Source organism: Hydra viridissima, unplaced genomic scaffold, assembly GCF_058129835.1.
Source record: "Hydra viridissima isolate aposymbiotic clone 2 unplaced genomic scaffold, HvirCarnegie_v1 scaffold_9, whole genome shotgun sequence".
NCBI lineage: Eukaryota > Metazoa > Cnidaria > Hydrozoa > Anthoathecata > Hydridae > Hydra > Hydra viridissima.
Window position 1 is genome coordinate 5,188,445 of NW_028324308.1, and position 20,279 is coordinate 5,208,723.

General features: G+C 28.2%; 1 protein-coding gene across 4 annotated transcripts; it reads left to right on the plus strand.

Annotated features, from left to right (window-relative positions):
* The first annotated feature begins 634 nt into the window (after positions 1 to 634).
* On the plus strand, positions 635 to 20,279 carry LOC145185780 (shaker-related potassium channel tsha2-like). 4 transcript variants are annotated; one of them, XM_090097820.1, is made up of 5 exons: positions 635 to 756; positions 4,523 to 4,641; positions 11,892 to 13,081; positions 18,741 to 18,930; positions 19,569 to 20,279. In XM_090097820.1, exons 2-5 carry the CDS (start codon positions 4,626 to 4,628, stop codon positions 19,931 to 19,933), a joined length of 1,761 nt encoding a protein of 586 aa, XP_089953946.1. In that variant the 5' UTR covers positions 635 to 756; positions 4,523 to 4,625; the 3' UTR covers positions 19,934 to 20,279. The 4 variants fall into 4 exon arrangements, with proteins under 4 accessions (XP_089953946.1, XP_079917917.2, XP_089953948.1 ...); XM_080061791.2 differs by lacking the exons at positions 635 to 756; positions 4,523 to 4,641 and adding an exon at positions 5,656 to 5,868; XM_090097822.1 differs by lacking the exons at positions 635 to 756; positions 4,523 to 4,641 and adding an exon at positions 6,570 to 6,602.

Below are 20,279 nucleotides of genomic sequence, written 5' to 3' on the forward strand. Positions count from 1 at the left end.
CACGCACACACACACACATATATATGCCTAGTCACAAACCAAATAATGAAACAAACTTATTTAGCACATTTATAATGTTGGTTTAACAACTGTTAATCACTGATAAAGCGTGTCACTAAATAGTGAATAATTAAAATGATAATAATAAAAAGACAGTTACGTAAAATAACTTCATAATATTTGTAATTACCATTACAAAAACAAAACAAAGCAAAATCTTGTGAACATGTTTCAAATCCAATAAATGGCCATTTTGCTTCTTCAACTACAAATGACTTCATTTCTCAGCTTTTATCGTTCATTTGTTCTACTTTCATTTAACGTTAAAAATTTAAGCGCTTTTTTAGACCACACGCTGTAATGCTTTCAATCGTATTTATGTCTACGAAATAAGTATGTGATTTTTTTGAAGCATTAAATGCAAATTTTTTTCCTTCGTTGGTTTGTTTCTTTGGTATAGAATTCGGGAAAGGGTATCTTGTGGAAGGATATCCTGAAATTTTTATGACGAATATATATGTATATATGTTTCCGATTATTAGAGGATTTAAGGCCGATCTTTTAAGATAATAAACCTTTTTTATGTGATTTATATTTTAATGACATTCATTTGAACAAAATATGCCACAACCAAAAATCTTTTGGCTGAAACACAAAAATCTTTCGGCTGAAACACACTTGCTGAAGTTTAAATAAAGATTTAAATTGTTTTAGTTTATCGATTTGCAGTGGATGACATTTGTTCAACTTTATTCGGTGAGTTTTGCTGCAGAATCGTTTTTAAATCACTATCACAGTTTTTATTTTACTTAAGACCTTTACTTAAAAATATCCCCTTTTTAAAATAAAAAAAAAGTTAATCCATACGGCTTTCCACTAACCCAACCCAACCTCATAACTTATGCACGAGCCTAATCCCAACTCCAAGCCTTAACTTTAACACTGTGTGAAATTTATAACTTCTCTTTGCTCGTAAAAAAAGTGTTTTCTATCCTCATATTTGATGAAGTAATTCGCCTTTACGTATTCTATTTATGCATATTCTATTTATATACATTCTTTTTTTGCACATTCTTTTTGGCGACTAATAGCCTCGGGTTTGAATAAAGATAGTGAAGGGCTTAGTGGAAAAAGTACCAAAGTGTAATTTGACAGTTTTGAGGAAAAAGAGATCAAAGTTTTTAATATGAGGCTGAAATACCTTATATTTGTTTAGATGAACTGAAACATAATGTTTTAGCTATGTTTCAGCTTAAAAGATTAAGGAGATAATCAGTTATTGAAAAAAAAAAAAAAAAAGGGGGGGGGGGGTTGTAAGATAAGATTAAAAGAAGGTTTACCATAAATAAACAATATGTATCCAAAATATTTAAAAAAGCATGAAATAGTTAATTCAAAAGATGAACGGTCTTTGGTGCCAGCTGCACAGAAAAAAAATTTTCGAAGATGTAATCCCATTTTAATTTAAAGAATACATCTTTTGCTAGGAATGACCTATTCTATTAGGAAGATATCCTGAGAACGCTGAGTGAGAAAAGGAGAAAATTTTAAAGCAAAGTATGATCCAAATTACTGGTTTAAATAGCAATTTCGTCTTGAGGAATCAAAGCTTTATTTATCAAAACTAGTTTTATTTCCTTCAAAATTATATACATGGCTGCTGCATATTTTGGCCAGACTTGGTAAGCGCTCATTATATCGATTCCATCTTCAGCTATCTTCGAACATCAAATGTACCTAAAAATATGTACCCAGTTTCTCTTCTAAAAGTTTTGAGACCTTTTGAAGCAAAAAGTCTAAGAAAGCGACTGGCGCACAAATGTTCTTAGTAAATAAAGATCACATTGACCTTGAAAATTATAGATAAAAAGGTTGTACAATATATAACGTCACTTTCAACGGTAATTATTCAACAATCATTTGGAATCGGATGCTCAAATTTTGGATGTATTAATGGTAGTACAAAAACCTGAAATTCCTATTTTATAGGCTTCATTTTATAACTTTGAAATTGAATAATCCGAAGGCTTAATGTATTCTTGAGCTATTTTTTATTTGTTAGAACTTTTGCCTTCTTCAAAAAAAAAATAATAACCCTAAAATTTTCATTTTTTCCAAAAAACCTTTTAAAATTACATCCCTTTCCTTATCTAGTTAAGACCGTTTAAGAAACTTTTCATCCAGTTGTCCGTTTATAGCGTGACTTAAGGCAGCATGTGATCTTATTTATCCCTACCTATTTTAAGTCAATTTCTCTATAACCTGATTATATTTAGTTTACAACAAAAATTAACCGTTCAAATTTTTTAAGATTTGGTTCAGAAAGACACCCCATCAATATTGTTCGATGTCTTTGCTCGATTGTTTCTCAAAAGTAGTAGAGCTTCGGGTGATGAAATTTTCACACAATTAAATTTAACAATTTAAGAACGATTTTTTCCCGCAGTTCAAAGTGAAAATTTTAACCAAAATGGGTTTTTTCCTCCTTACTTCTTGCTGGTTTACTAAATATCGGTTAGAAATTCAGCTGCTAAAACTTCTTCATAACCATAAATGACTTTCGGAGCGTTTCATTTGGATTTTATTTTGTTAAATAAGCAACAATCTTTTTTTAAAATTTAGTTTTCAACATACTAAAATAGATGGCGCAGTAAACAAGCGGTTTCTTTCCCTCTCCCCTCCTTCAAGCTTTTTTTCTTTAATTCTCTCGCGTCGTTGATCTGTTTGCCTACTTTGTCTATTAATTTCTTACAAATTATTGTATTAATTGCAATAAATAAAGTTTTGGTTTTCGAAGAAATGTTTAAATCTATTGGAAATGTACATTTCAAAACATGTTTAGCTATCTTAATATTCAGTTGTCTGATTATATTATTATTTTTATATTATGTACTAATATATTATATTAGTTATCAAATATTATTTTTATATCAGTTATTACATTATTATTTCATTAGTTAGTAATTATTATATACATGTTGAACAAAAAAAAAAAGTAATCTGCGGTAGGAATTTTAAAGTACTAGTTTACATCTTTGTAGCAAGTGGTACGGATTTCTAACTTCGTAGTAAGTTTTACGGATTTGTAATTTCATATCAGTTAAACGAATTTAGATTTGCTGCAAATTAACACAAAAAAAATTATCTTTAAAGTCAACTGAGAGATCTAAAGCAAACCAGTGCATCTTCGAAGTTATGTAATATTTTTATTTTTCGGGGTTTTTTTTTTCTCAACTCCAGAAAAAAGTTCTAGAACTTTTCTCTTGAGTCTAGATTTTCGTATTGATTTTTTAAGATTTTCTCATGCAATTCGTTTGATAGCTAACACATCTATGATTAACAGTTAAATACCGCAACTAACATTTTTAGGGAAAATTCGAAAACTACCGTTGCTTTTTATGTATCGACAAACAACTTATCCAACATAAGAAATGAGCGTTTTTATAGTCATTTTAACTATGAATTATAAAAAAAAAACAATAACAGTTTTAATTCTTTAATAAAATGTTTTATAATGTTTATAATGCTCTCCTTAAATCTCCCAAAATGTTGGTTATGATCTCCCAAAATTTGGGCTATGTTGCTAATCTTTGATATATCGTAAATGTCAGAAAAAAGAGAACTCTGATAAAAATAATCAACGATTTCAATTACAAAAAAAAGATCTTCTTAAATGAAACAAAAACAAAATTATCAATTAAACTTTAATTTCTGGCAGTTGATGATAGTACATTTTCATAAATCTGTTCAGCCTCCGTAAGATCTATTCAGCATTTATTAGCGTTATTTTAAGGATCAATTACATGACCTGCCCAATGGAAAACTAAAATGTAAGGCACTTTAAAAAGATCTTTTAATCAAAAAGAATTCCATGCTTTGTAATAGTTTTATTTTGAATTTTTGTGGTTTTAATTTTAAAATCTTCTAAATATTATTTTTACATCGGTTTTCCGAAGACCTTTTTAAGAGTTTATATATTTTTATCCCATGATCTTTTTTTTTTTTTACTTTAGGGGTAAAAAAGCTATCATTAAATCTTTTATGCTATTAGTATGCCATGCTGGTTTAAACCCAGCCTCATCTAAAATAACGAGGAGTTCTCCGCATGATTCAGCAGATGTCTAAAACTGTTATAGTAGTTTAACTTTGTTTTGAAAATAAACTATCTAGCGTTAATTTGAAGTAAAACTTCATTTTCCTATTAGTTTTGTTTCATCTTGTATGAGTTGTTTCAACAAAATACTGCTCTTCATTTTTTTATTCAGAAATTTCAAATTTCATTAAAAAGGGGGTAAAAATATACAAAATTTACTTTCAATATGTGTGTTTTTCATTATAACTATATATATATATATATATATATATATATATATATATATATATATATATATATATATATATATATATATATATATATATATATATATATACACACACACATTATATATATATATCTACACACATTATATATATATATATATATATTCTTTTTTTTTTAATCATTAAAACGAATGATATTTAGTTGCAAGTCTAATCAAATTAACAGTTAAAGAAAATATCAAAAAATCATCTATGAAGTATTTACTCAGTGCTATCCTTTGCTGTTTTTTCGGTGCTTTTGAGAGATGATTCATGAGAGCGGTATGTTTACGTTTTTATATTTCGCGAACTTTTATAAAATTGAAAATAATGGTTTAACAAGATAATTGCTATAATTGATAGTTAATAGTGAATATTACAACTGTTCGAGTTTACAAAGAATGTTAACTGACTTTAACATTCTTAATCAGTAAATGTTTATGCTAATGAAGAATGTCTTGATATACATAGCTATACTAGCAATTAGTTATATCAGTTTTTGAAACAAAAGTGAAAATTTCAATAACAACTTTAAGCTGCTACAATTAAAAAAAATCCATTGCGCTTTGAAAAAAACTCCCAATTTGTTTCCATAGTCTGCATATTCTGTAACCTACATAGACACGAGAAGAGCGGTAACCACCGCAGAAAAAAAATATTTTTAATATTGTTCATCGACATTATAAATAAGTTATAGATAAATAAATTTGTAAACAATATTATGGGTTTTTTTCCTTTTTTAATTCCTCAACTCAAAAGCAATTCAAATAAATACACCAGACGAGGTTCTAGTTACAATTAGATAAAGTATTTGTGATATGCGAATCACACTGATGCTGATTTATTGTTCAATATTAGCCACGTTTTTTGAGTAGATCGAGCTGATAAAATTTGGTTGAAAATTACATTTTTTACTGGCCGTTAAAAACTTCTAATTGATCGCACAATATTTTGCGTCATGCTACATTATCACTTGTATTCACTTGATCTTAATCTAACTTAGCTGTGTACAAGCAAATCTCCTTATAAACGACTGCTTACAGAGTATCCTATTGTTAAAAATTATTCTTATATCGTTAATCAAGTATTTTTAAATATTTTGTTAAGCTTACTGATAACGCCTGGTAGCGCTTCTTCATTAGGGCGTTAAGCTATAAATTAACTTTGCTTGATCTCTGCCTTCAGAGAAGATTGATGCCTAGTTGTCGTAGACCACATGCAAATGAATGATTACTAAGATAAATGTATTATTGTGTGGAGCCATGGATTAGCTAAATTATCTTATTTAATTCGTTTGTTGAAATATTTTTGCATATACAGTTGTTTTGAACAGTTTAAAATTTGGAAAAAAATTTTTGTTTCCGTATGAGCGTTTTTAAAATGTTGGGTATCAACCTTTACTAATTGTTTTGGCAAAAATATTTTATTATTTGTTATGTGCATGATTAGAAGTATTCTTGAATGCGTACTTACTGCTTGAAATAATATAAAATTATTAAGCTTTACGAGGTAAGTGGTGCTAAATGAAAATAAGTCTAAGGTTTTTTTATTCTTATATTGGTTACATAAATTTAAGTTGTGTCTTTTGTTAAAACCTTGGTGGCATAAGTTGTCTTTTAAAAACTTGTTTCTGAAATGAATATTCACTAAAGTTTAATTTCAAATAGTTAGGAAATTAAAACTAATAAATAAGGAAAATAACATTATAAAATGTGAACTACTATTTACAGAATTCCTGCAATACGAACATTTCTGCTTTCAAGCCGGGAATATAATTCAAGGCTGAAATCATTTTTTTTGCAATGACCTCGACATGAAGAAAGAAACAACTAGTTACATAAAGATGTCTTACTAAACATTAACACAATTGAGCATCTCTGTTGATTATCAATTGCATTTAAAAGAATGCCTCTAGATTAATATTTAAGATTGAAGATGAACCTAAAACATTTTTCTTTTATATCGTTTTTCTTTCCTTATATCGCAGTCATGTTTGCGATCAAACAGCCATGAATAAAATACGTTAGAACGAAAATCAGTTAGTTGCAATTAGTTATATCCTGAAGTAACTTGGGAAAATGCCTATTATTAAATAAAAACATTAAGAGTTATCCTGCAAAAAAAAAGAAAAACATTTTTTAAATAACTGTCTTGTTTACCAAAACAACGAAAGAAATATTGTAAGAAAGTTAAGAATAAAAGTTTAAGAACGTTTGAGGAAGAGCGTATAACAACAAAAGAAGGTTCGTTTGATTGACTTTTGACCAAAATGTCATTATTATCCTCTTACTTTTATTAAATCTTTTATAGAATTATTTGAGTCTTTTAACACACGAACTGTCGTGTTTTCTAGAAGAATTTATATATTTTTGTTAATCGTCTGTTTTGAAATCCAGCGGCGTTAATGTAAATCGTTCCATGCTAAAACATTTCCTTATGTTTTGAAGAATTTTGACAATAGCCTTCTTTCTACACAGCAATAAATCTTCGATTTAATAGTTGTTTTTTAGTTAAAATTTTTAAATTTTTTTATTTTCCTATTGTTTCTGAGTAAGCGTGATAAAAATAAGCTTTTAACTACAAAACCTTTCCTTTAATTATGCAATTAATTAAACATAATTATTACAATTATGCATATAAAATGCAAAAGAAAGTCAGATTTCATTTATTCCTCGCATCTTATTTTCTAGCGGCTTTACTTAAGGTTGTTTGAGTTCGTTTAAAGTCACGAAGATTTTTTAAACATTCTTCTTTTTAAAAGTCAATCTTTTGAAGAAACATCATTGACTGTATTAAATGAAAATATTTCCAAAGGAATTTTCATTCTCAAAAATATTGGTATTAAGAATTTAATAGAATTTTTATTGATTCTACAGTTAAAAAATGTTACAACTAATGCTTTACTGTTATCATTACTATTATTATTGTTATTATTATTATTATTATTATTATTATTTTTATTATTATTATTATTATTATTATTATTATTGTTATTATTATTATTGTTATTATTATTATTATTATTATTATTATCATTATTATTATTATTATTATTACTATTATTATTATTACTATTATTATTATTATTATTATTATTATTACTATTATTATTGTTATTATTATTATTATTATTACTATTATTATTATTATTATTATTATTATTATTATTATTATTATTATTATTATTATTATTATTATTATTATTATTATTATTATTACTATTATTATTATTATTATTATTATTATTATTATTATTATTATTATTATTATTATTATTATTATTATTATTATTATTATTATTATTATTATTATTAATAATTTATGATATTCATAAGTTAATTTCAAAATTATTTTCCTGTTTTCTCAGAATTACTTCCACTAAAATTAGGCCAATATGGCTCTCAATCCCTAAATTGCTCATTGTATTTAAGCATTCAGTTGCGTTATTATAGGTCTTTAAATTATTTTTATTCTTCATCACATTCTCTCCAGTCATTTTCCATTATATCTTCTAATTGTAAACTAACTCTCTAAACCATGCAAACTAGAAATTTAAAAAAAAAAAAATTGATTTTTACAATATCTTGGAGATGGGAACATTACACATCTCTTCATCAGAATTAAAAACACCAACAAAAAAACATTGAATTAAAATAGAACTTAACTTTATATTACAATGTTATCACTTTTTAGACGGAAAAATAAAAATGGCCTATTTCTTTATCCGAAATTAAAATTTCTGCAATCATCCTGGATAACCTATTTAATAGATTTCATAAAAATAGAGAGAAAATCAAGTAACTTCTGATTATGACAGAGACCTTTCGTAGTCAGAAATTATTTGAATTTCGCAGATTCCAAGAGAATTCCATGAGATTATATACAAAATAAAATTTCTTTAAGTTTAAAATAATTGGATCTTTAATATAAAAGTTGCAATAGCTAATCCTGCTATTAACTTCACAATTTTTTAGTCTTTTTTAATAAGGAAAAGGTCTTTTATTTAAACTTACTTTTTCTACTTTGAAATTGGGGTGTTTTATTGGTTTGAGAAACATTAATAAGTTTGACTATTCTTAGGTTGACAACAAATAAGTTTTTTTTTTAATGAATCCCCATAATTTGCTGTTGATTAAACTCTATAACTTGTTATTTGTAATCTTTAATAAATAAACAGGAGTTTAAGATTAAAAAAGGTTTTAATTGCAATTAACAACAATTAGCATTCAGAGCAATAAATATGTTAATAATTTATAAATATTTTTCAGCCAATATAATTTTTTGTGTGCGTATTTTCGTTCAACATTTGACTAAGTAAAATGTTTACAAATCTATTACGCTTTTTTCTGGTCTTTGGACTTTTAGAGAAACGTCATTTTCTTTAATTAAATATCTTACGCCAGTAAAAGTTGCCTTACAAACCTGTTTTGTAACGATCATTTTAAAAAAGATATTAAATACGAAAACTATTGATTTTTAACCATTTTTTCATGAAAAACGACAGGCTATGTAAAATCACTGTGATTAAAGCAAATTGTAATTTTTATCTTTCAGATTAAGATTTTGAAAAACGGATCGATTTTAATAAATTGTTTTTAACGCCTGGAATAATTAACGAATAATTAACGCCTGGTACTGCAAAAAAATTTATACATAGTAAAAAAAAAAGAAAAATAAAGAAACGCTTTTTGCACACACAGGCACGCTTCCTTGTTTTGAAAATATGATTTAGCTCGAGATTTATTATTTCTGTAAACAAAACAATTAAGCACCTTGTTTTTTCCATAAAAAATAAAATAAAAATTTCCATAAAAATATTGTTCGAGCTGCTTTTAAACCCTTCATGATGTGAACCTGAGAGTCAGCTTTAAAAAATTCATCGTGTTGCAACCTTTATAAGAGGATTTTTCTTCTTAGGTACCTTCTATGCCGTTCCCTTTTTTATAATATTGCTATAAATTATTCTCGTTCGTTTCCCTTTATGTGTTAATATCAGTATAAGTTAGAGTACACTTCAATACAAACTAATAAATTGTTGCATCAACACTTTTAAATTTAAACTTGCAACGAACTTAACAACTAAAACCATTTTACTGCTAAGATGCGAATTTTCATTTTTCACCATTGCGCAATATTGGAGTTGAACTTCTGTATTTTTTGGAAAATAGAATATTGGATTTAAATAAGTTAAGGTGAGAATTGAAATGGTAATAAAAACCAGGTCATTGAACTCGTTTTAAACTATTTTAATGTACTTGAGAAAGGAAATCTCGTACGGTTATTTTAAAAAACGATCGCACTATTTAAAGTTCATATTGTTGGGTACACACATATTGGCCTTTATCTGTTATCTCCAAATCGAATAGTCAATATTACTTTTGAATCTCGTTCCATAAGCTATTTCCGCAATCAACTGTTCTCTGCAATTGCAATCAGTTCCTAATAAAACGTTGTTGTTGTACCTATCGCTGTCGCTGTTAATTTACTTCTGGCGTCGTGTTTTTAAATTGTGCTGTTTTTCAAAGTTTTGTTAACTGCTGTTTGCATCTTTTTGATTATTGTTCCTTTGGCTGCAACACTTGGTAAACTTGAATACGACTTGCTGTTTTTTTAATAGTAATCAGCCTTTATTGCTGCTGAAGACGCTAGAGATACAGCCGCGGTGTTAGTTCTCATTTGTTAGTTTGTCTCCGTTTTTTGTCTCCGTAATGGCTTGCGGGTAAAGTTTTTATTTTTTAAAAAGTGTTTTCTTACTTTCAAATCCGGCCTTCAATTAAATAGCTGGACTTTTTAAAACATTTTAAAGATGTTGGCTTTTTAAAAATACTCTTAAGCTGAAATAAAAAGTTTTTAAAAAAATAGTGAAATCCGGTTTATTTGACTAAATTAAAATTGCAGATGAGCAGGAAAAAAAAAGACAACAGTTTAATTATAAAAAATAGATTTAAAAAAAAAAAAAAAAAAAAAGATTAAGAAAAAGGATTTACTTAATCATTTCTGTAAGATAGAAAAGCAAACAAAACCATGAAACGACGCTTATACTTTTCTAATAAAAACAAGTTCAGTTTACATTTAAAAAATTACATTTGGAGAATTTAATTTGTATATATTTGTAATGATTGCCTGGTATACACTTGATTTCTGCTATTTACCTATCCAAAACGATTAAGTTTGATGTACAGATTTGTTATGAACTCAGTAAATATTATTTACTTTGTTAAAATGATCATCAAAATATTGAGTACTTCCGATTCTAAAACATGAAGAATTTCTCTTTATTCTGAAAAGCACATTTTAAATTTAGTGGAAGCCTTTAAATGAAAGAAATCGTTGGAATCACTTTAGTAGCCCTGTAACATTTTCTTTCCTAATGGTCACGCGCTAAATTCCTGGGAACCGTTAATTCCTGTAAAACAACGATCTTAAAGCAGCATGATAAAGGTTGTTCATGACTGCAAACAGTTTAAGTCAAAAGTACTTTAATAAGTCACTCAAATTTTTTTCTAATTCAATAGCCGAGGCCTGTTTAAAGATTGAACAGGTAACCTTAAATTAATTTCATTCATTTATCTTTTTGAACTTTTTCTATGCAACATTTTTTTTGGTAAAACCTTAGGTATATTTTCCTTTGGGAACTTATGCTCCGAACGTCTGCAACAAATTTTTACGTTTTTTTAACTTTCTGACTTTTTTTGCTTTTGCATAATACATCTTTAACTAATTTTGTTTAATATGTATACACACACACACACACACGCACACACACGCACACACGCGCGCGCACACACACAGAGTTTTAAAGAAGTTAAAGTAGTATTGGCTTTATTTATTTATAAGTAAAAATTATTGTCATTATATTTATGAAGTCAAAGTTTTTCCTACTAAGGTTTTGAATAAGAGGAGAGTAAATAAGTTGATAGATTTCACTTTATTAAAGTAGATGTAAATGTTTTGATGTTGTATTATTGTGACCAGAACTTCTCGTTTTAAACAATCTTTTGACAAAGTACTTTGTCAAAACAAAATTTTAATAATATGCAAAAGTTATAAATTGCTCCCTTAAAAAAATACTTCAAAGAATAATTGTTGTGTATAGTTTTCTTTGATTTTCTGTTGTTGCTACTTCATTATGCGTATAACTTCATTCTGCATTGCAATTCATTCGGCGAAGTAAAGTATTCTTAGTCAAATTGCATTTAAAAAATTGAGAAAACTTTGCAAAGCAGCGCTTAAAGCCCTGATTAACAGGCTTTAACAATTTACTGTAAAACCATTGAAAATTTTTTTTTAAAAAAGGATTCCAACAGAAAAAAGGAGCTAAGCAGAAAATATTTTCTACTCCGTAAGACAGCGGACTAATTGCAGCATTGTTGTAATTATTTAGCCGGTTCTTTTTTAACAAGATTTGCAACGTTAATATTAAAATTCTTAGCAAACTTTTTTCTGTTTGACACTTTATGACATAAACCATCTTATAAATGTGAATAGATGAATTGCATGCAGTTTTATTTAACAGATATGTCTTTTTTTAGTTGAATCAATAACGGATAAAAGAACAAAAGCGTTTCGTATTATAGTTGAATTCGGTATGATTACAGTTGATGCTTGCGTGAGCAGTAGCCAAAATAACGAGCATTCAACAACACCGCTTATAGCAAATAATACTCGTATCAGCAGACTTTTAAAAGAGTCTGAACACAGAAATCTAAACAGTTCGTCAAAAAACGTTGCTTCGAGCCGTAATAAAAGTGTCCCGCATGTTTCAAATTGTTGCACGCCATTGTTACAAAAGTCTAAATATCTAAATTGTTGTAGTAAACTGTGGGATGGACTCGTTAATAAAATGCCACCATCTGACTCTCCTAAATTAGATCCTATTGTTACGGATGGTCAAATTGACAGACGTCGTGTTTGTGTAAATATATCAGGAAAAAGGTATGAGACCTTTGAGAGTACATTGGCGAAATATCCTGAAACGTTACTTGCCCTTCCTCAACGAGAACTTTTTTTCGACAGTTTAAACGGTGAGTATTTTTTTGATAGAAATAGAAAAGCATTTGGTGCCATTTTGACCTATTGTCAAACAGGAGTGCTTGTAAAACCCGCTAACTTAGATGATAGAATTTTTGCGGCAGAACTTCGGTTTTTTGGTTTTGAAGCTGAAAGTGAAGCTCACGTACCACCAGCACAAAATCAATTGGATGATAGTCTATTACCATCTAATAAGTATTTAAAACAAATTTGGCTGTTATTTGAAGCACCAGATACGTCATTAACCGCCCGTTTGGTTTCTTTATTTTCTATGTCTGTTATCCTGCTGTCAATTGTAATGTTTTGTATAGAAACACTTCCTGAATTTAAGGATCCAGTCTTTACAATCAACCAACAAACAGGGAAACCTTCGCTTTCAAGTTTTCGGACAAAGGTCGCTTATGAATCGGCTTTTTTTGCAATAGAGTGTGCGTGTATTATGTGGTTTACGACAGAGTATTTATTACGATTTATATCTTCTCCTAAAAAATGGTTATTCTTACATCAGCCTTTAAACCTTATCGATATTATTGCAATTGTACCATTTTATGTTACAATTTTTCTACATTCTACAAACTCTAGTGTCTCAAGTTTTTCTATTCTTCGAGTTTTGCGCCTCATACGAGTGTTTCGAATTTTCAAGTTATCACGATACAGTAAAGGTTTGAAGATACTGGGTTACACATTCAGGGTAGGTTCTGTACACTTTTATTTTCTTATTATCTGTTTCGACTGCGTATGAACTTATTTGTTAGTTTAATCTGACTTGTTTATGTGAGTAAAGTGATTACTGTCAGACTGCCTGACAGCAAACACTCTGTTTACATCATTCCAATAATATCATTCCAATAACAACAAAACAAAGCAACAAATCAGATATAGAGCTGTGGTAGCATTTTATATGTAAACACTGCATAGTTCATTCATACATCATAAGTTCTTTCTGCACAGCATGCATATAACTATAGTGAAAATATAAGCCTGTATTCAATTTATTGGCAGCAGAATATAGAATGTAACAGTTACATGTGTTGCTGACGCTGATGCTGACGCTGAAAACTAAGTTGAAAACACGAGAACCTGTTTAATTGTGCTGAAGTGTGAAATAAAATCAACGTGTAATAAATCAAGACATGGTTTTACAGAAATAATTTTAGATATTTAATTTCTTAAGGAGGTTTCCTTAAGAAGATAAACATCTAAAATCATTTTTTGTCCAGCAAAATTGAGTTATTTCATTCATTAGTTTTATTTTTGATATGTGTATAAAAGTTTTGCAAAATTGTTTATAAAGATAATACACTCAAAAGATGTAAGGTAAGAGGGAATATAAAATAGAAAATAATTTTTTCTGCAAAAAAAATTCCACTAAGGAACTATTTCTTTCGGAAAAACTCTTTACCAGGTGGATCTTTATACAATATAATAATGATGATAGAATGACAATGATTGAAATTTTAAATGTTTTTATTCTAATAGTAGTAAAGCCCTTTGATGCTCCCCTTTTTAATTTGTCTAAATAAAGATCTTCCCACCACTTTTTTTTACATTTATTTTGTTGATTGTTTTTTTTTCCAGAAGGATTATTTACTAGGGTTTATTTTTCTGGAGAGCTTTTTATCGTAAGGGATTATTTCCTGAAAACAATCAAGACATTTTATGTCATCCGTTGGAACAACAGTTTAAAGACGTCAGATTTTTAATACGAAATTGTGCACTTAAGAATGTTTTTGTTAAGAAAATTTTTGTCGGTAGGATATTTTGAGCTCGGGGAATATTTTTTTCGAATAATATATTTTAAAATATAAACCAGTTTTACCAAATTTAAAATATAAATTATATAAAAGATTTTTTTACTATCCAGACATCAACTGCCTAGTTCATACTGTTACTAAAAATTTTAGGAGTAGTATGAACTTGGTAAGTCATTTTATTTCATTGGTAATTTTAATTTGCCCAATTAATGTATAAGAAAGCCATAAACCAATGTATCGGCATCATATTTTCGGTCTGTAAATATGGGCCGTATAGTTAAGTATTAAGGCCGTATAATTATGTAATATATCGGGCCGTAAAATTAAGTATTAAGTTCTGTGATTGAAGCTTCTTATAGAAAATAAATCAAATAAATGTTGAACTGTGCACTTTAGCTGCACGCAAAATATTTGTATACTAATATGAAAAATAAATATATAGAACTTGAATATAAAAGCATGAATTTATGAAAAAGCCATAATTTCCCATGAACAATACATGTAAGTGAAGGTTAAAAAAATATTTATGAATGCATGCTCTTTATTTTGTTGTCATATTATGAAAGAAATAGTGAGATGTTAGGTCTTTATTACAAATCTTTTGTATACGGATTTATTAATTGCAACTTTTTACAACTTTCTTTTTTCATTTAAAATTTTTATACCTTTTATACCTAAATAAAATTGTTTTAATAAATTTTAAACACCTAAAACTTAAATAAATTTGTTGTAATAAGTTGGAATTAAGCATAATAAAAATGTAATAAATAAAAATTAACGAATATTGTGTATATTGTACTATTTGTAATTTAAACTGCAAAAAATCTTTATTCTTGTGATTTTTTTCCCTTCACACTTCAGTTCTCTTCTTAAATTTTTCTTTTTGCCTAACTTCAAATGTGACATTTTTCTGTTCTGTTAACTTTTTAGACATTTTTCCATTCTGATTATTTTTTCAATTTACTGAGTAATTTATAAATAGTTAGATTGTTGAACAAAATTTTCCGTTCTGAAATGAGCATGCTACAATCTTATTTTTTTGAATTAAATATATATTTTCTTCAATCTTTTTAAACATTTTTTTGTAAACAGTTTTTCCAGTTTAATTGCAAAAATTTTAATGCAAAAGTGTAATTGCAAAAATTAGGCCAATTGTTGGCCCTTAATAAATATGAAATTTTTTAGCCTTTCAAAAGATTTAAATGGTTCAAGCATTTGTTTTAAAATATTAAGAAAAATGCAAGGGAATTAATATTCTTTAAAAAATCTATTAAAGTTTAACAATTAATTATTCTATTAAAAAAGTCCTATCCTAGTTTTTTTAAAAACGATTCTTATGCCATGGGAAAGGATTATGAAACAAAACTGTGGTCTATGATGTCACTTTTTCAAAAACCGGTTTTTTAAGATTTTTGCAAAACAATTCTATTTTTATAGTAGCTTGTCGTTTGTCTAACCCATTTCCCAAATAAAATGGCATCGCGTGATTGGTATTCGTATTACACATTGCAAGTAATTTTGCATAAAAGTGCATAGATTCACTTTGCATATTCCTATCCCACTTTGGAACGGGCATAGATTCACTTTGCATATTCCTATCCCACTTTGGAACGGGCATAGATTCACTTTGCATATTCCTATCCCACTTTGGAACGGGCACAAGGAGTAAGCACAAGTACCTAAGAATAAACAATTTTAATATCTTTAATCCATATAATCAGATCTTCCTATCAAATTGCATTAGGATTAATGACTGATGCTCTTCTTGTTCTGACTAAGATTCTCCGAATTACTTATCATCTGCCTCTTATCATTCATAAACCTGTTTACTCCAAACTTTCTCTTTTCATTATTATCAACAAAAAAAAAAAACCTTGAAAGACTGGTTCTGAAAATACCTTATGCCTCACAATAAACGGTCATAGCGGGATATAATTTTAAATTTTCTGATTAATTTTCTAATCGCAAATATCATATTAAATTATAAAACTTAGTAAAGAAATTAATAATGTAAATAGTTTAGTAATGTAACTTTATAGTTTTGACTGTCATGAGCTAGAAACTTTAATAGAAAGAGATGAAATAATTCGAACATAATTTAAAAACATAATTCAAAAACAAAATTTTAAAACGTAATGTAAAAGCAAGCATCTTAAATTTAGAGTTTTTACACGCTGAATATTTATTTTAAAATTACGCGCAGTAATCGAGAATTTTTCTGTTTTCACAATTAGCCGTTTTTTACTAATAGTTTTTTATTTAAACAATACCCCCGAAACTATTGTCTTCTTGTTCTGTTTGAGTTGACTTTATGGTCGTCTTGTTCTGTTTGAGTGCATGAATAGTATAAACCTGCGTAAATACCTACGGCGTTATTTTGAACGAACTGACCGAAAACAAGGACTAACAACAAACCATCTCTTCAACATTAGCTGCAGTGCTGAACACCAACATCTTGTCGCTTCCCTGATCAGAATCATTCAGTAGAAATCATGTCCTGTCTGCAAATAAATAAAACTGCTACTATTAACTTTCGATAACGTCCCAACACAGACACTAACAACTGGCCGATTTAGTGACAATTAAGATACGTCTGTTCTATTCCGACGCGCTCTATTATGCTTACTCTTTTGTGACGCATATCTATTCTGACATGCATTATTCTAAACGGTTATAACTCCTTATACAAAATGATTTAAGACCCATGAGATTCGTTATCATTTGTTAAAAGACCTGGAAAAGTCTATGGATCCTATTTCGAGTATCACAAGTTTAAGAGCCAACACTGAAAAGTTTAGGTTTGATTTAAGATTAGTTGCACTCTTAAACAATTTTCTGATTAGTGAACCTATAATTTATAAATTATATATATATACAATAAAAATTTATATATATAAATTTATATTGTATATATATATAATTTATAAATTCTGTAAATAAAAATTTATAGAATTTATAAATTATATATATATATATATATATATATATATATATATATATATATATATATATATATATATATATATATATATATATATATATACATTATAAATTTATCTATAAATTTATTCTCAAAAACCAAGAAATGGGCAAGTTATTTAACATTCCGTGAGTTTAAACCTATTTCCGATTTTGGAGTGGTTTTCCCTCACTTTGGAACGCGCTTTTAAGACGGTTAGGAATTCTTTATTCAAAAGTTTGTATATTCCAACCCACCTTTGTAACCTACTCTTGTGTACTTGAAAGCCAGATTTTGTAGCGCCATTCCAGCGTTCAAATCATTTTAGCGCCTTTAATTTCTCAAAATTACAAAAGACTGTAATTTTGCCATCAGTAACAAGTTGAAAAAATCGTCCCCGATTGATTTTATGATCAATATTGAATGGCAAATCACAATCTAATTGCTGGCTTAACTTTTACACTAACACCATCTAAACAGAAGAGGGGCCAGCAGAAGCAATCTCCTCCAATCATGACACGAAAACGACTAATGCCAAATTTCTTCAGAACACTAGCAGGATTAGTAATCAAGGCAACTCATTATCAAATGTTAAAACCTAAAAAAAAATTATGACTAATTATAAAAGAAAAGAAAAGAAAAGCTTTAGGAGTCATGATTGTCCCAACTATTTTAATCATCCCAATGAACTTCAATCTGTTAGCAAAAGCTAATGTTCAGATAGTATAAATTCCGACCACATGTTCAGCAAAAGTTGTTGAAAACATTTATACCTTCGTTACTCTGTAACAATTTTTCAAAACTGATCTACAAATTGTAAGATGACTATTGTGGAGTAGTATAGCCTAAACCATTAATGGCTTTTTCATTAATTAACTTTAAGCTATTTGGTTAAATCTGAGGTTATTAATCTTTCTGGTTGTTGCTAAGTATGATTTAGTTTCAATTTTGTTCCTACTTTTTAAATATGTTTTCAATCGAATGGTGCAAGATCCTTCGCCAATTTTAGTACAATCCAAATGGGTTTTTATAAGAATTCCTCAAAAGTCAACTAAAAAAAAAGTTGCTCTAATAAAAGCAACTGTTGAAATCAACCATCAACATGCTCTGTAAATACAAAAACAAATTTTTCAATTAAACATTTTTTTTTTACCTGAAAAAGATCTCCTTAAACCTGAAGTTCGTCCAAAAAATAAAACTAGTGTAAAATGAAAAAAAAAATTAAGCGAGGAAAGAGTAATGAAGAATTTTGATAGTGAAATGAGATTTCTTAATTTTTATATCATTTTTTAAATTAAACAATTTTTAAACTGTCCCTATGGTATTTACAGAGTGCTTTCAACAATATTTTTTTTTTTTTTTTAGAGTAACTTTTTTCGGATTATACTTTTGGGGAATGAAGATTTGATTTCGAAAAAAACCACATTTTTATGTCCTTGAATGCTTAAGGATACAAAAATGTGGCTTTTTCAGGGAATTTTTTGTACAGTGTTCCATACTTACCCTGATCTATGTTAACATACTTTCAGTAAAATACCTAGGGGTTGTGTAAATTTTTTACTATTATCCAGGGATGATCGGAAGAGCTAATGCGTATTTACTCTTTTTTTAAAATTTCTGGACTAATTTTCTTTTAGGCTAGTGTGCGAGAACTAGGGTTGTTAGCATTTTTCCTCATCATTGGTATTGTTTTGTTTGCATCAGCAGCTTATTTTTGTGAGGAAAGAGAACCAGACACTAAGTTTCAAAGCATTATTCATGGCTTTTGGTGGGCCATTGTTACCATGACAACAGTTGGTTATGGAGATATTACACCAACGACTCTTGGTATGAAATATTGCGTTTTTATTTTCTTACCTCTACTTGAAAAAAAGATATTATGTTTTTATAGTTTTATCCAGCTTTTTTTTTTTTTTTTTAAAAAAAATGTATATAAGTGATAAAAGTGCCGTCTCAGCATACATGTTGCTTGCCTTCAGTTTAAAGGTTGTCCTCAAAAGGATATTTTCAGACCCCTCCCCTCGTGAATAAATATGTAAAGTTTCCCCCTTTCCCAGCAGTAATTTACTTTAAGCCTCGCTATATTTTACGTGATCCTTCTTCTACGAACAAGAAAGGAAGACCTCAAGAAATATTTTTTTATCGAGGACCTTCTTTCACATTGGAGACCAGATTGTTTGGGGGCTCTAGGCACGGCACTTGGCCATCAAAACAATCTTAATTATAATACTACAATAATTGCTTAATCGCAGATCTTATGAAAGTACTAATGTTTTAGAAAAAAGTTCTGTTGAGAATAAATGAATGTGGTTATTTATTCATTAAAACTTGATAATAATTATGTTTAACTATTCTTTCGGCGATTCTTTTAGACTTTTATTAGTTTTTAAAAATCTTTTTTTAAAAAGAAAATAATTTACTAACACTATGGTAGATTTTACATTTAATTTCTTTATTTTTACTAGGAGGTAAAATTGTTGGTTCGTTCTGCGTACTTGTCGGTGTTCTAGCAATAGCTTTTCCTGTTCCCGTCATAGTGAACAACTTTACGTATTATTATACCCTTGAACAAGAATCACCTGAACCATTAGACGAAGATTATTTAGAAACGCCGTTAGGGAACAATAGAAATATTTACTCTAGTCTTGCATCAATAATAACAGAAGCTGATGCTAATGTCACTAGCTCTGAAGATGATGCAAAGGTGAAAGAAAAGTCTTTTAGACTGATTCGTAAGGTAGAGAAAACAAAAAGTAACGGATCTGCTCGATTGCTATTGAGCAATAACTCACGTGACGAAATAGAATACCAGGTGGAATCACCTGTGTAATAAGACATCTTTCTGTCTCTTCATAAATTAAAAAGAAAATTGTCAAAATCAATCGTTTTATGGCCAAATTTTTGAAATACAAATTTTTAATTTAACAGCTTTCTAAAGCTTCTTCATTCTATTGATAAACTTTCGTTCTATCGATAAGGTTTCATTCTATCGATAGCAATGCTAATTTATACAGTGCTTTAAATTGCTAATTTATACAGTGCTTTTATACAGTGCTTTAAGGGCATGCATTTAATGTTAGCATTTTGTTAATTATTCATAGTGTAACATGGTAGCTTTTTTAGTTATGCGTATTGTATATATTTTATGTAAATTTGCAAAATAATTAAGGTTTATA

Excerpts from the sequence above, each read along its gene's own strand:
- LOC145185780 (XM_090097820.1), top strand. Across the intron at positions 13,082-18,740 it reads TACTGGGTTACACATTCAGG|GCTAGTGTGCGAGAACTAGG; the intron begins GTAGGTTCTGTA and ends ATTTTCTTTTAG. Across the intron at positions 18,931-19,568 it reads TATTACACCAACGACTCTTG|GAGGTAAAATTGTTGGTTCG; the intron begins GTATGAAATATT and ends TATTTTTACTAG.